The following is a 17318-nucleotide window of genomic DNA, read 5'->3' as shown; positions in this document are numbered from 1 at the left end:
TTATCTAGGATGAAATCATTAATTCTTTCTATAATCTGTTGTTTGATCCACTCATTATTTAAAATAAGGTTATTTAGTTTCCATTCAGTTTTGGGTCTATTTCTCCAAGGCCCCTTATTATATGTGATTTTTATTGCATTATGATCTGAGAAGAATGTATTTACTATTCCTGACTTTCTGCATTTGATCATTAGGTTTTATGCCCTAGTACATAGTCAGTTTTTGTGTAAGTGCCATGTACTGCAGGGAAAAAAAAAGTATATTCCATTCTATCCCCATTCAACTTTCTCCAATGGTCTATCCTGTCTAGGTTTTCTAACATTCTATTTACCTCCCTAACTCCTTTCTTGTTTATTTTATGGCTAGATTTTTCTAAATCTGAGAGTGGGAGGTTAAGGTCTCCCACCAGTAAAGTTTTGCTGTCTATGTCTTCCTGTAACTCATTCAACTTATCTAAAAATATGAATGCATATGGTGCATACATATTTAATATTGAAATTGCTTCACTGTCTATGGTACATTTTAGGAGGATATAGTTTCCTTCTGTATCTCTTTTAATGAAATCTATTTTTGCAGCTGCTTTGTCTGAGATAAGGATTGCTATCCCTGCTTTTTTTTCACTTCAGCTGAAGCAAAATATATTTTCCTCCAACCTTTTACCTTTATTCTGTATATATCTTTCTGCTTCACATGTGTTTCTTGTAAGCAGTATATTGTAGGATTCTGGTTTTAAATCCAGTTGGCTATTTGCTTATGTTTTATGGGAGAGTTCATCCCCTTCACATTCAAAGTTAAAATTAAGTCTTTATTGCCTTCCATGCTATTTTACCTCTGTATATCCCCCTTTTCCCCCTTCATCCATATTCCCTAGTTTTTTGTTTCTGAATATCAGTGTGTTTCCCCCTTATATCCAACCCCTCCCCTATCTTTCCCCTTTCCCTTTGCCCCTTCTTCCTTCTGTTAATTCTGTTTTCCTCTCCCCCTTCCCCTTTCCCTTTATAATACGTGAAAGATAAGTTTCTCAACTTAACTGAGTGTGTGTGTGTGTGTGTGTGTGTGTGTGTGTGTGTGTGTGTGTGTATGTTAACTTTAAGCCTAATCTAATGAGATTAAGATTCAGGTGGTTCTTATCTCCTCCTTTCTTCCCCTTTATTGTAATAGGTCCCTTGTACCTCTTTATGTAATGTGATTCACCCTAGTCAGTTTCCTCCATCTTTCCATATCTTTATTGTCCCCCCCCCTTTAAGAAGATTATTTTTAAATCATTCTATCAGAGTCGTGGATAAGTCATGAGTATCCATTACTTCTGGCTAAGTATATTCTCTCTGATAGAGTTACAATTCTTGATAGTTATGAGAATCTTTTTCCCAGGTGGGAATCATAGCCAGTTTCATTTTATAGGATAGCAGTTTTTTTCTTTACCCCCCCTTTATTTTTACCTTTTCATGTGTCTCTTGAGTCTCCTGTTTGATATCCACATTTTCTATTTAGCTCTGATATTTTAATCAGGAAGAGTTGGAAGTCTCCTATTTTGTTAAATTTTGTTTTCCCCTGGAAGAGAAGGCTCAGTTTTGCCAGATAGTGGTTTCTTGTCTGCATTCCAAGCTCCCTTGCTCTTTGGAATATCTCATTCTAGGCCCTTTGATCCCTTAATGTTGATGCAGCCAGGTTCTGTATAATCCTTGCTGTGATTCCTTGGTATCTAAATTGTTACTTTCTGGTTGCTTGTAGGATTTTTCTCTTTTATCTGATAGTTCTGGAATTTAGCCACAATATTCCTTGGTGTTTTCATTTTAGGATCCCTTTCTGTAGGGGGTCAATATATTCTTTCAATAATTCTTTTTCCCTCTGGTTCCATGCTATGAGGGCAGTTTTCCATCTCTAAATCCTGTAATATTAAGTTCAGGCTTTTTTTTTTTTTCTCTTCAATGTTTTCAGGAAGCCCAATAATTCTTAGGTTGTCTTTCTTGGTTCTATTCTCGAGGTCAGTGGTTTTGCCAATGAGGTATTTTGCATTTTCTTCTATTTTTTTGAATTTTTAGTTTTTTTTTTAACAGATTCTTGTTGTCTCATGAAGTCATTAGTTTCCACAGATTGCTTTTATTTTGAGAAGAATTTTCTTCATTTACCTTTTGCAACTCCTTTTCCAATTGGTCAATTTCCCATTTGCCCAAGTGTAGTTTTGAGAGAATTATTTCCTTTTTTTGTATTTGTCAAATTGTATTTTCCAAGGATTTATTTTCTTGTTGCAAAATGTTAATTTTCTCTTGCAAGGTGTTAATTTTTTCTTGAGTTTCTTTTCATAACTTTTACAGTTGATTTTTAATTTCCTTCCTGATTTTTTGTAGTAAGTCTTTCTGGGCTGGAGACCAATTCATATTCTCCTCAGAAGTTCTAGATCTCTCTGGGTTAGGATCTATTTCTTCAAAATAGTTTTTGATGGGCCCCCCTTCTGCTGGCCTTTCCTCATTTTCCTAGGTTCTTGTGTTGGGGGAGGGGCTGGCTCACAGAGGTTTGGTTTTGAAAACCCTAGTGGCTTTGCTCACTGGGTTTAATAACTCTAAATGGGTCGGCCATTAGTGAGTGCTGGCTACTTTCCCTGGAGTGTCTGTGGCTTTGATTTGAGGCCCTCTTCCTAGGCCTTGAGGGGGTGGGTCAAGTAGCAGGGTCTGAATTATCCTTGAACAATGTGGGCTGGGGGAGTCTTAATCTCCCTATTCAGCTGAGGGAGCTCTGATGCCCACGTCTGAGCCTGGGGGGGGGGGTGTCAGAGGGCTGTCACTCTGTTCTAGGAAGAGGACTCTGCTGAAAGTATGGAGCTCACAGCCCAAGGCCAACAGATAGATGTCCAGCCGCACTCTGCAACTCTCTGTGCTGGAACTCACCCTCCAGCCCTGATGGTAAACTCCAGATCTCCACTCCCACAGCCAATCTCCACGGTCTCTGATCCTGGATCCTAGGCCAAGCCTCCACGACTGATTTTAGGTTAATCTGGATCTCACCATGCCACCACTGGCTGTCTGCTCTCTGCTCCTGGCTCACCCATGAACTCCAGAGATAGACCACTTGGTAGATGTTCTTCTCCTAGCTTCTCTTTCTGGGTTTTGTTGATCATATTTCTGTTAAGAGGTTTCTTTCATATTATTTCTGAGGGGAAACCAGGAGACCTTAGCACAGTGCCTGTCTTTTCTCCATCTTGACTGGAAGTGAACCCTTCCTTTTCTAGTCATACATGTCCCCAGTGATGCCTCTTGTCTATGTGTAAGAGCATGACCTATGACATCTCACTTATCTGGGATTTAGGTATATTCAGAGTTCTAGGATAAATTTTTGCAATGATTCGGGATTCCAAAATAGCAGTAGTTGTTCATTTGAATGAGACAAGTTCAAATATATTGGGGACATATGGAACTTCCATGGAACACATGAAAACTTCAAGACTATGTATGATGATAGTGGTTGTCCTTTTTTCTCAAAGAAGACCATGACATCAGGAAGGTGATGCTATGACAAGCACATGAATTTGAATGACGGGGGGGCATCTGGGTCCAGCAGCCAGATATAAATCAAAATGCCTGGAGATGGCCCTGGATGTGAGGTGATCAAGGTCATATAGTTAACAATTGTCAGTCATCTGAGTCTGGATTAGAACTCCCATCTTCTGACTCCAAGTTCATGCTCTATCCACTGCACCACCAAGATTGCAATTAGGTTTCTTCATTTGCATTCATGCTTCAATGCAAATTTAGTGTTCCTTAAATCAGTGGTGTCAAACTCAAATGGAAATGGGAACTACTGAAACTTCCATAAGAATCTCTGAGGTTAAATTCTGATACAGAAAATCATGTGTTCATATTAACTATGTCCTACTGTATTTTTATTTATTTTGTGCTGTTTGGGCCTTGTATGGCATATCCTTTGGCATAGAATATAGCGTGATCTTGGATTCTAGAAGCTAGATTTCTAGTGGTGTGACTATGAGCATGTACATTAACTTCTCTGTATCCAAGATACAGTTGAATTGGTCATCATCTTTGGTGAAAGGAGTTTAATTTATATTAAGAATTGCCTATATTTGTGAATTCTCTAGTCTGGACCAAAATAAAGAGGAAAAAAAAAATCTCAGAATTTTATGTAACTTGATTTACAAAGTGTTTCATGTATATTATATCATATTTCCAACAAAGACCCTTTAACTCTAAGTAGTGAAAGCATCATATTCATTTAAAGATAAACAAGCAGACTCACAGTTGAGTTTGTGCATACGAGGTACATAGCTTGTATACAGCAGGGTTGGGAATTGAAATCAGGTTTTTTGACTCTAAGTTCAGTCTTTTTAAAACATTAAAATACAGTTTCCCTTCAAATGTACTCTCATATGCTATTTTTGTTGTTTTTCAGGCCCTGAAAACTTACTAGCATTAGATTTCTACAAGGAAAAAAGAATGTGGATGGCTGGTGTATGTATAATGTGCTTATAATATGTGTTAAATATTTGCAATATGGCAAATAAAACTCTTAAAAAGTATTTTTCCAATCAAGGACTTTTGTTAGTCTATGGATTGAAAGAATACCTACAGAAATATTTTATTGACTATTATCTCAAATACAATTCTTTTTTCAACTCATTTTGTCATGAACATAATGTAGATAATTCAATTTAAAGAAACGAAGCAGAGAATATAGTTATTAATAGGAGAGCTTAAATCTCTTCTTGGCTTGACAATCCAAGTTCAAAGAGTCTTTCTAAGCATGAGATCATGGTCTTTTTTTCATCTACATCCAGACATCTTATTCCAGGAAAAAATTCTTTTGCCAGAATTTTTTTAAAGAAATAATGTTTGTAGTTTTGACAGTATTCTATTTTACAGATAATCTCCAACCAATTAAAGAAGATCTACCAGATACCTGTTCAAAAAGATTTAAAGAAAAATCACAATGTGGTAGAACTCAAAATGTAGTATGCTTAAGATAAATGAGTTGTTTCAAATATCTTCAGAAAACTTCAAAAATATATAACCTCAAAACATAATGGGACAACATTAGAAAGATCTCTTAGGAAATTTTACTCTTGACAAAGTAAATACACGTTCACTCTCACTGTGACTTGAAAATACCCCCATGGTTATCAGGAAAGCAGTGTCAATAGCCACCCTATTGGGAAGAATGCCTCTGGTACACACACATACATAAACTTGTGTTTAGGCAACAACCAAGTCTCTTATCAAGGTTTCAAAAAATCATCTCAGAGGAGACAGTACAACAGTAAGGAAATTGACCAAAATCCTCTTGTTTCCTAACTGTAATAAGGAGAGGCCTTATTAAAGCTTTGTTCAATTCTGCTTGGATGACACCTAGGAGTGATTTGACTTTGGAAGGTAAATAAGCTGAGACCATTAAGACTTAAAGATATTGTAGCTTTGTTTGTGTGTATGTGTGTAGGGGGATGTGGGAAAAGGGTAGATTGAGAATACTTTTGTGGGCACTTTAGATTATTTTTATTTTTTCTCCATTGGCATAGGTCAGAACTCATCCATACTTCTCCTACATGATTCTATTCCCCTCTCCTAACCCCTGAAATTTACTATGGAAAATTCAATTAATTTATTCTTTTGTTTTTTTTTCTTATGCCATAGATATCAATGCTGCCTACCTGCTATTTATCCCTCTTGCTATGTAATTATTTTTCTGGTCTTGTATGTCTTTGATTGTATCTCATAGGAACACAGATCTAGAAGTCCTCAAAAATTTGTAATAATGCCCCCTCTTTAGGGATGAGAAATCTAAAGTCCAAATGACTTAAATGACTTGACAAGGATCATAAAGGGATGAATATCAGAAGAGATAGGATTTGAACCCAGTGTCTCTGACATCAGAACCTGATCACTCTCCAAGGTTCATATGATTTTTATTTCAATCATGTCACTTCCTAAACATAGAGGGCCATTGTACCCCCAGGGTTAGCTAGGCAGTATGCCTGATACCTAATAGGCACTTACATGACTGTTGATTACAAATATACTATAGACTAATGATCAAACTCAAATAGATCCCTGAATTCTGCATATTGTTTTAGGAAATCACAAATTCACATTATCCATATTGTATTTTTATTTTGTTAAATATTTCCCAATTATATTTTAATTTGGGTTTCAGTCCTTACTTGGGGAGTTTAGCAGCCTCATTCTGCCAGTGGGCTAGGAGTTTGACACTTCTGTTATAAACTGCTTCTACCCACCATCTGCTTTTCATTTTACTTTATCTAAAGTAGAAAAACAAAATAGCTTATGATACCTGTGTTCTCATATGTAAAATGAGGGGGTTGTTCCAGTTAGCCTCAAAAGTCCCTTTAAATCCAAAATCTATGACCCTTATGATCCTTCTACCTTCACAGAGATAGTGGTGAAGTATAAAAGGGAGTAATGTATAATCACTGGTCAAATGTATCTTCAAACATTAATTGCTGCCAAATAAACAATGAACAGATGTATCCCTCCTGCAACTGAAATCAAATGATGTTTTTGCTATTGCAAAAACAAGAAATCTGGAACCTTACAAAAAGACCCAAAGAGTAGCCTTGCCATGGAAGGCTATCTCACAGATCTTCGCTGGAGAGACAGAAGAACTGGTGAAATTTTTCATTTTAAATTCAGAGGTAAAAAAGACAAATCATTTCAGGGGATCCTTGACAATGAACAAAAACTAACAGACCACTTATGGATAAATACAGTTTGCATACAAAAAACACTTGCATCTCCTAGGAGCTCACCGTGCCTTCTCCTGGCAGGCTGAAAAGCACCAACTTGAAGATCATACCCCCTGAAAGATCTCAATCTTTGTTAGAATTTCTTTTCCATTGCTAGCATATACTCTCATCCATGAAGCAAGATTATCTTTCCCTCCTTTTCAGTCCCTCCCTTTTCCTCCTAACCCATTCTTCTGTCTTTCAAATTTCAAGAAATAATGATTTACATTATTTAACAAATAAGTTCCTATTCTAAACAAGAGGCATCAAAAGGCAGGGCCCAACAACACTTTGGGAACCAGATTAAAATATAACTGGTAAATATTTAACAAAATAAATAAATATACAGCAATATATAATTTTAATTTGTGATTTTCTAAGTAATGTAGTGCTGTCAGGGAGTCTTATGCAAGGTTTAGTGGGCTCCATTTCTATTTGAGTTTGACACCACTGCTCTAAAGTTATGTTGAACTAGGATATTATTTCTTTCCAAATTCATTTGTAAAATGAGGATAATGGAACATCATGAACTGTATTTTATTGCAGAACAACAAAAAAAAAAGGTGCCTATACTAGTTCATATCCAAATAATTTTTCACCTAGAGTGAACTTTCTGGTGCAGAATCTCTGGACCTAATTTAGCTGATGACTGGACTACCAATCTTCCACAAACATCATTCTTGCATCCTTTCCCAGTGAGTAAAAACTGCTAGATCTTTCTCTAGGTATAACCTTCAGAGATTCTGGATCTATCACTCCTTCCCATGTCCATAAACAAGGGGAAAAAGTAGAATGTTTGTTGACTTTGGGAGGAAAAAAACTTGCAGTCTACAAAATAGCTTTTGGTGATCTTTAGGACAACATGGGATGATGGGGAACATGGAATCAATAAAGTCTGATTCCTTTTTTAAAATCTCAATTTGCTACTTGCAGACTATGCAACTGTGGCCAGTTTTCTTATTTATAAAATGACTGGTTTCTAATGTTTTAGCTAGCTCTAGCATTGTGGTTTGCATAATTGAGCTCCAGAGAATATCTGGGCTCCTCATTTAGGGGCTGATCTTAATAGTTTATGCCAGTGACAATAGAGGTTCTATTTTACTATGGAGACTCTTTTCTAAGGGACAGGATTAGTTCTCAAAATGAAATAAATGGCCCCTTGGGAATCCCCAAGACCCTTTCAGGGGACCCACAAAGTGAAAATGATTTTCATAATATTTAAATGACTTGCCTATTAAAATACTCCCTCTTTTTCCAAACCACATTATCTTTGAAGATAGATTTTCATCATATTTCTTAACCAAAAAAAATGTCACAATAGATTGATGGCAGAAACAGATAAGAGGATCCAGTTATCATAAATCAGGAATTAAAGAGATCTGGAAGAAAGAAAAAGAGAGAACACCATTGTTTTTATTTTTGGAGATTTTTTCATGAAATGCTACATTAAAATGAACTTATAAAAATGAATTAGTAAATATATTGCAAAATGTTTTAATTTTTAATATGATATCAATAGATATTACCTACATATATCAAAGCTCTTCAGCTTCCTCAATGAGGGGAAAAAAGAATCTTGAAATTGAAAAGGTTAAGAACTACTGATTTAAATTTTTTAAAGAGTGATATCTCAAGAACCAACCTTGATTTCTACTATATCCTTCTTTTTGCTTTCCTGGAATTAAATTAGGATCTAGAGTAGTTCTGGAGGTGGAGACAGAACACTTTTAGTTATGCTCTGGTACTGTTCTTTTCAGTATATTTAAGTCATTTAAAACCTCTCTGGGGAACTGCCTAAAACATTCTCCATTAATGGTTGCAAGAACTTTGGTCTGAAGTCACCTTACTCGCTTCTTAACCTGGGAGATACTAAAAGGTTAGAGACTATTGGAAAGAAAAAATCACCAGTCTAAGTTTTGTTCACCTGATAAGGTGGACCCCTCCTGTAATCTGCCTAAGTGAGGCACCTCCAAAATTAGGTACACCCATTTAAAAGACTATAGCAAAATGAATCAGAACAAGGTTAGGGAGTGGGTGAAGTCAGATTTTTTTGCATCTCATTTTAGCTGCTGGGAATATTCAACTACTGAATCAAACATTTTTTTAAAGAGGTTTTTAGAAAGGCAGAGTTGGGTTCATTATCTTCAAGAATTTCATTTTCTATGTGAATGATAGCTCTTGGGCAGTAGTTTTCTATTTGATGGCCACCCAACAACTCTGTGAGTTTCTCCTAGGTGACTGAGGGCACCAGAACCATGAATGCAATTTATTCTTCAAAGAAAACGAAAAACTCTGTACTTTGAAAGAGTGCTGAGTACTGAATATGTAAAAGGTGGTTAAAGAATACAGACACCCAGGGTTAAGAAGCCTGCCCATGACCTAAGTTCTGTAGTACTCTGTGGATAAGAGAGATTTTATGTGATTCTGATGTGATCTGAGTTAGAGCTTGAGAGCCCAAGGTTTTCTGAGTGCTACAGATGAAGAAATGCAGCTGGATATCCAGAGTTCTCAGGAATCATAACACATTTTGAGTGAAACAACTAATCTAACCCCATCTGGGACAATGATATTCACATCTATGTTGAGTCCCTCCTCTGAACTAGAGACAAGAAGAGCAAGAATATGTGAAAGGCAGAGGAGGAAGAGGAAAGGATTCAATGGAGCAGATGATGAGGGTAAGACAGGAAGAAAGAGACAGACAGACAGACAGACAGACAGAGAGACAGAGATAGAGACAGAGAGAGAGAGAGAAACAGAATATGTAGAAACTGTCCTTACTATCACAGATCTAGTGAAGGATTTGTGGTCATTGGATAGGATACACTGTGAAGGAGGAAAGTTACTTCACTGAGCAGAAGGGAGTATAGTATAGTTAGTATAGCAGATTGTACATTGGCACTGACTCCTTAGTCTTCACTACTTTTGAAAGTAACTAAGCTCATAGAGCTGGATGCCAAGTGATCCAAGCTGGAGGGCAGAGCATTGTCATTTGCTCAATCAAAGGTAGCAGTTGAACCAGATTCTCTAGAGTGACTCCAGAGTCAGCATTCATTCTACCATTAATACACCTCTTTGGGTCTACTTTCTTTATCTGTAAAATTAAAGGTAACAAATGGTTTCTAAAGTCTTTTAAGGCTCTAAAATGATAAGTGAAAGCTAGGCTACTTTGATTAAATAGCATGATTAAAAGAAAGAACACTCAACTTGATAATTGTCTGGGGTGTGGTTGTTTTGGTTTTGCTTTCTTCTGGGAAATTGCACAAAGCTGAATTAGAATGAGAATATATATCACAGCACAACCATTTATTTATTTTGTTATTAGAATCAAAATGAATTATCTTGTATTTTCTTCAACAATCTTTTTATTCTGAATTTTCAGTTTGGATTTCACTTTTTTTTTAAATTAGAATATTTCAAAAAAAAGAAAAACAGACCCAAAGTTCTTAAAAGTCTTATTAGTCCTGTTTAGGATGGAAAGAGAGTGTTTTGACATTTATGGTATTTGGGTGTTTTATGCAAGTTAAAAAGCAAAAAAGGAGAAAAAGTACAACAATTTGAAGTGGGATTATTATTTCTGAACCCCATTATTAAAATCTGATTTTCCTCAATGCAATTTCTGTCTGTATTCATATCATAGAAAATGAATTTTAATTACAGAAATAAGCCAGAAACTACAGCTAATGCATAGCATAGAGAGGTCATAAGTTCAGGGCATTTGACCAATTTTTTTTGTGTGCAGCATTCATGCATTAAAACTATAAACTATTTCCTTTCCCTTTAATACAGAGCAAATAGTTGATCACAGCAGCTTTAACTTCCATTACACCCACTTTGAATGTGGCAATTATTTTCCTCTTCAAATGAGCATGCATTTTCTAAACACTGAATTATAATATTCCTCTCCTTGCTGACCCTGACTTGTATAAGGAAGCATTTATCAAGTGAACAGTAGAAAAATGGTTTTCTAAATCTGTCTAGACTCTGCTTGGTGGAAGAGAGAATATTACCCACAAATCAACAAGCACACTTTTTTGGTAGCCCTCATTAGCTCACAGTTTCTTTATTTTCATTTTTTTTAACCTATCACTAAGACAGAACAGTATGCTCAACAGTACTTGAGCAGCAAAACAGTTGATAACACAGGCAAGAATAAGAAAAATAAATTAAACTTTTAATAGCTTTAATAAAAAGTTTCTAAGAAGTTTAATTTTTTTGACACAGGTAAAATCAGTGTACCAGATGTAGGATGAAAAATATATCTTAATCTACCTTCACAATTAGCTTCTAATTAAGATATATTTATGTCACCTACCCAATAGTTGTTTTATTCAAATAAACAGTTAATTAAAATATCAGATTAGATGAATCCAATTAAGTTTTCAGTTCTTAATCTAATTGACTGATCTCAAACACCAAGGCACATTAAAAAGGAAATCAAAGGTTATAAAAAATCTTCATATATTAAAGGCATGAGATATATTAATTTTATAATTATATTCAATGTTAGTAACTCAAAAACTGTTTCTATAACAGATAAAATAAGTTCATCTGTTTTTTCTCCTCCCATTCTCCCATTCTCCTTTAACACACACAATCATATATATATATATATATATATGTATATATATATATATATATATATATATATATATATATATATATACACACACACATATGTACACACATAGACTAGTTCCAATATTATACTCCATGGCCAAGAGATTCTTACCCTGAAATTCATGAAGGCTTTTAAATATTTTTTCAAAATAACTGGTTTCCTTCTTAATTCTATACATTTTATGTATTTTTAAAGCATTATTCTAAGAAAGGGTTCAAAGGCTTCACCAGTCTGCCAAAGGAATCTGTGATTTCCCCAAAGGTTAAGAAACCCTGTTCTCTATAAAACAGAAGAAAGAGCTAGAGAAAGACAGAATCAGTCAGATTGGTTCTTTCACCCATCTCTTACTTGTATCTATCCCTCCAACTTAGCTGCTAAATTCACAGATCTGGCCACATCCCCTTTCAAGAAATATGAGTAGCTATTAGCTGCAGGATAAATTACTCCTTTGTCTGGTATTTAAGGCTTGTCACAATCTGGTTCCAGCCAACCTTTCCAGGTTGATTACATATTATTTTCCATAATGTGATGGACACTGCAGCCAAAAGGACCTATTTGCTGCTTCCTATGTATGACATTCCCTCTCACCCATGCCTGTCTCCACCCCCCCCCCCATTCTGTCTTGTAATTCAAGGATCAACTTAACCAATGCTGCCTCCTTCAAACCTTTCCTGACTCCCTCAGTCCTTAGTGTGCACCCCCTCCCATTTCACTTTGTTTCTATTTTGCATATAATCTGTATGTACTTATCTGTAAATATCCCCCTTTCCTCTTTCCCAAGGCTTTAAATATTTCCTATGGTTTTCATGGAACTCTTATAGGTTTAAAGGAACAGATAATCTATAATTTTATCAATATAATCAGCTTCATTTCATTACCAAACATCTCCCTCCAATTTCTCATTCTTTGAAGTAATTTTTGTGTGTGCATGTACATGGATTATTATTATTATTATTTTCTTATTCTTATTATTGGAATACAGTATTCTAATGAACATGGTCAATGATTTGGGAGTTCTCTCCAATGCTACATTTCACAGTCCCTTCATGCAGGTTCCTCTGCTGGATAGTGAGGTGGTTCAGTGGATAGTACTGGTCCTGGAGGGAGGAAGATCTGAGTGCATATGTAGAACCAGACATTTACAAGCCCTGGGAGGGTCATTTAACTTCTGTTTGCCTCATCTGTAAAATAGGGATAAGAAAAGCATCTATCTCCTTATTTTCTAGGATTGCTGAGGATAAAATATTTGAAAATGCTTTGCAAACCTTCAAGTAGACCTGACCAGCTATACCAGCTTTTATTATCAAAATGACTTATTTGTATCTTTCTACAAATTTCACAAGTTCACTTCAGTACTTGAAATCATGGGAAAAGACTATTCTCCATATCTTTCTGTAACCCTCTTTAAATAAAGCAATTAAAATCTGAAAATAATTATACCAGATAATTTTTGAAGCAAAGAACTGAAGGGCATGCAGAAATGCTAATGATATGGAACTGAGATTATGTATTCTAGCAGGAAAGTCACAGATTGCTGAATGCCTTCTGTGATTCAGGAAAACCCCAGTTACACAAGACAACTAGCTCTGTGAGTGAGTCTCAGCTAAGATGCTAATATTGGGGAAACCACTCCCTGTCCACCTAGGCCCTGTAGTCATTAAAGTGATTTAGTATGAGCAAGAACCTAGAGAACTCCCTACATTTTGAATGCTAATGAATTTGCAAATAAGTATTAAGGTTTACAAAGTCAGAAAGAATGTAGCCTTCTGGTTAGACTAAATTAAGAATCACAAATATCTAATTTGTGGTCTAAACATTGTCAAGAGTCCCTCTGGGAGTCTTCAAATGCTTTGTATCCTATCTTCAGGAGGATATTTAACTGTGAAGAGTTTTTCAGTGGCCCAGGTGTGAGGTGTAATTAATCCTATATGGCTAGCAATGCTAAGAATTATTTTAACAGGAAATGAGCCACTAGTGTGTCCCTATGATCTACTCATCAAATTTATAGCCTGCTGAGTGTCTTCTAGGCTATATTATGTTAGCAGTAAAATCAGACAGAAGGGGGGGGAAACCACACACTCAGAACATCTACACACACACACACTTAATAAAAAATAACTAGTATTTGTGCACATCTTTAAGGTTTGCAAAGCACTTTACATTTATTATTTTTGACTAGTGAAATCTAATGATAATCACCTTGACTGGAAATGTTATCAGAATTCAATCCAAATTCTTCAGTTTTATAAATGAATTTGGTTTAAGGAGCACAGTCATTGGGGAATCTATGATTTCATTAGTATAGAGAATTCCTAGGTAATGTGAATCCCTATGACCATGCAAAATTGTACATGCTCTATAACTTAGAGAATTACCTAGAACACAGAGGGATTTGCCCAAATTCATGAAATTTTAATGCATCAGAGATAGAAAGGACTCAGACCCAAGCCTTCCTGATTTCAATACTCTTATCTACTAAGCAATGTTGCCTCACTGTTATGGGGGAGGCATGCTGTAAACTATAACATAGCATATAAATATAAAGTATTATAATTTTTATAGCAAAGAAGAAATTTAAACTTACTTTGAAAGATATATTTTAAGGTACTCTTTGTACAAACTCAAGTGTGCTGCACACCACAGGAATCATTAAAGGATAGTTACAATATGTGTCTTATGATAAGTATGCAGTTGTACCATTTTTCTATGGCTGGCCTCCAAACCCAAATTTGTAGTTGTCTAGATGAAGTTGCATACCATAGCTTTTCATCCTAAATCTACAGAACAGTAAATGTTAATATGCTAAGGGGCGGCTAGGTGGTACAGTGGATAAAGCACCGGCCTTGGAATCAGGAGTACCTGGGTTCAAATCCGACCTCAGACACTTAATAATTACCTAGCTGTGTGGCCTTGGGCAAGCCACTCAACCCCATTGCCTTGAAAAATCTAAAAAAAAAAAATGTTAATATGCTAAGAAAACTGGGTGTCACTTAATAACAGGTAATTTGTATCAATAAAATCTAAATAACCATTTAATGTGAACTTGAAGGCTTGAAGAATAGTACTCAGGCAACAGACAGTAAACACATACCAGTTGGCAAAGATGTCTACAGTCACTAAGGGTGGTGATGCTGGAGATGGGGGTGGGGTGGAGGTGGGGCTGGAAGAGGACCCATGAATGATGGAGATATTCCATTAGAGGTCATGTTTTCCAAATTAAAACCCTTTCAACATGAACTGCTGCTACTATGAATGCAGCAAGTTGGTAAAAGATAATGGAAACATGGCTTGAGAACCCTGCCAATGCACCACAAAGGCTCCTTCAGATGGACACAGAGCAAGTTAATCAATAAGACTGCTCATCAGCACACTGCCCACATTTTCCATTACACACACAAAAGCATCTAGAGTATTAGGGAAGAGCAGAAATGGAAGGGAAATGAGATGCTATACTGAAATCTTCCCTTTCCAAGTTGCCAGAAGGCAGATGCTAAAGCTAGTTATAAGAGGAGCAATAATCAGTGATAAAGGATAAATCACTGTAACATATAGAAATTCAATCATGACTAATCATGCCTTGCCTCATTTTGGCTCCTCAACTAAAATATTTGGATATTTCAAAAAGAATGCCACTTATGGAGACATCTGTGAGTTTGTTTTATTTTTAAGGGGTAGCAAGAAGTTCCCTAAAAAAAATTTGATGTTAATGGCATGTACACTCATGGAATTTAAGATTTAAAGCTGAGGGGACAGTAGAGCAGGGGTTCTTAATGCCTTTTTCAAATGGATGCCCTTAGTGGTCTGATCAAGCCTATGACCCCCTTCTCAGAATAATGTTTTTAAATGCATAAGATAAAAATATTTAGGAATACAGTATAACCCAATTAATTACAATATCTAGGGATCTCTATCTCTATTCATAAATTTCTGATTATTAACCACTGCCTTAGAGACCATCGAGTCTTTATATTTCTTTTTTTTAAATTTTTAATTGAAGATTTTAATTATTTTGAGTTTTACAATTTTCCCCAATCTCACTTTCCTTCCCCCACCCCCCACAGAAAGCAATTTTTTAGTCTTTACATTGTTTCCATGTTGTACATTGATCCAAATTGAGTATGATGAGAGAGAAATCATATCCTTAATGAAGAAACATAAAGTATAAGAGATAACAAGATCAGACAATAAGATATCTGTTATTTTTTTCTAAATTAAAGGGAATAGTCCTTGAACTTTGTTCAAACTCCATGGTTCTTTATCTGGATTCAGATGGTATTCTACATTGCAGAGAGCCCCAGATTGTCCCTGATTGTTGCACTGAGGGAATGAGCAAGTCCATCAAGGTCGACCATCACCCCCATGTTGCTGTTAGGGTGTACAGTGTTTTTCTGGTTCTGCTCATCTCACTCAGCATCAGTTCATGCAAATCCCTCCAGGCTTCCCTGAATTTCCATCCCTCCTGGTTTCTAATAGAACAATAATGTTCCATGACATACATATACCACGCTTGCTAAGCCATTCCCCAATTTAAGGACATTCAATTAATTTCTAATTCTTTGCCACCACAAACAGGGCTGCTATGAATATTTTTGTACAAGTGATGTTTTTACCCTTTTTCATCATCTCTTCAGGGTATAGACCAAGTAGTGGTATTGATGGGTCAAAGGGTATGCACATTTTTGTTGCCCTTTGGGCATAGTTCCAAATTGCTCTCCAGAAAGGCTGGATGAGTCCACAGCTCTACCAACAATTTTATAGTGTCCCAGATTTCCCACAGCCATTCCAACAATGATCATTATCCTTTCTGGTCATATTGGCCAGTTTGAGAAGCGTGAGGTGGTACATCAGAGAAGCTTTAATTTGCATTTCTCTAATAAGTAATGACTTAGAGCAATTTTTCTTATGACTATGGATTGCTTTGATCTCATCTGTAAATTGCCTTTGCATATCCTTTGACCATTTGTCAACTGGGGAATAGCTTTTTTTTTTTAAACATGAGTCCTTATTTTTCTAGTCCTTATTTTACAGGGAGGGAAAACTGAGACAGCAACAACTTAAGTGATTTGTCCAAAATCAGATACATTGTGAACAGTGGAGTTTAGATCTGAGCCCAGGCTTTCTAACTCCAAAGATGGTGATTGTCTCTCAACTATATCACACTGCCTCTCAAAGGAGTAACTTCATTAAACCCAGGAAGAAAATAGTTCTAAGATCATATAACATACATACATACATACATACATATGTATGTATGTATCCTCACATTCTAAGAAAGCATGGGAGTTGAAAGAGCATTTTGACATGGTAAACAATTCAAGTGGAGAATGTGGACAGTGCAATGTCAGCACAAATTTACTCTGACGATCATAGGGACACAAAGGAATGTGGTAAGACAGCGGGAATATGTATGTTCAAAAATGGCAGTTAGTGAACCTTTAGCCTTTGTTTCTTCATCTTTTAAATATAGATGACAGAAAAGAAGAATTAAATGCAGTCTACTTTTTCTTCAATTGGCTGTCTTTGCTGAGGATGATAAATCATGAAGTGAAACTGAGAAAATCCTGGAAGTTTGTTGCAGGCAGCACCTGCAGCAGGAGAAAGAGAGTAAGAAAAAGAGAGTGAGGGAAAGGGAGAGAGAGAGAGAGAGAGAGAGAGAGAGAGAGAGAGAGAGAGAGAGAGAGAGAGAGAGAGATGTTGGTGAATATTAATTATATTTATTTTACAATTATGTATACAGAAACCTAGATCTGGAGCTGGAAGAGACCCCAGAGGCCCAAGAAGGTCTTACCGAAGGGGGATCAGAATTTGGACACAGGTCCTCTACCTCCAGAACAATTGTTCCTTCTCTAATACTATATGCAATAATAAATTGTTATTTATTCATTTGGGGGCTTTTCTCTCAAGGTTCAGTGTTTTAAATACCCTTTTACTCTATCCAAAACTTACTGATATATA

The 17318-nt window shown here is 36.0% G+C and overlaps 1 protein-coding gene across 1 annotated transcript in view; it reads right to left on the bottom strand.

The window, feature by feature from the left end:
* Window positions 1-1000: 1000 nt before the first annotated feature.
* AGA (aspartylglucosaminidase) overlaps window positions 1001-17318 on the bottom strand; it is a 30683-nt gene continuing 14365 nt past the window's right edge. The window contains exon 9 of the mRNA XM_074228918.1: window positions 1001-16948. Coding sequence (XP_074085019.1) covers window positions 16848-16948 — 101 coding nt within the window. The 3' untranslated portion in view covers window positions 1001-16847. The remainder of the gene's footprint in view (window positions 16949-17318) is intronic.

The sequence above is a fragment of the Macrotis lagotis genome, chromosome 3, assembly GCF_037893015.1.
Source record: "Macrotis lagotis isolate mMagLag1 chromosome 3, bilby.v1.9.chrom.fasta, whole genome shotgun sequence".
Taxonomy (NCBI): Eukaryota; Metazoa; Chordata; class Mammalia; order Peramelemorphia; family Peramelidae; genus Macrotis; species Macrotis lagotis.
Note: the sequence above shows the minus strand (reverse complement) of the source record. Positions and strands in the feature narration are given on the sequence as shown.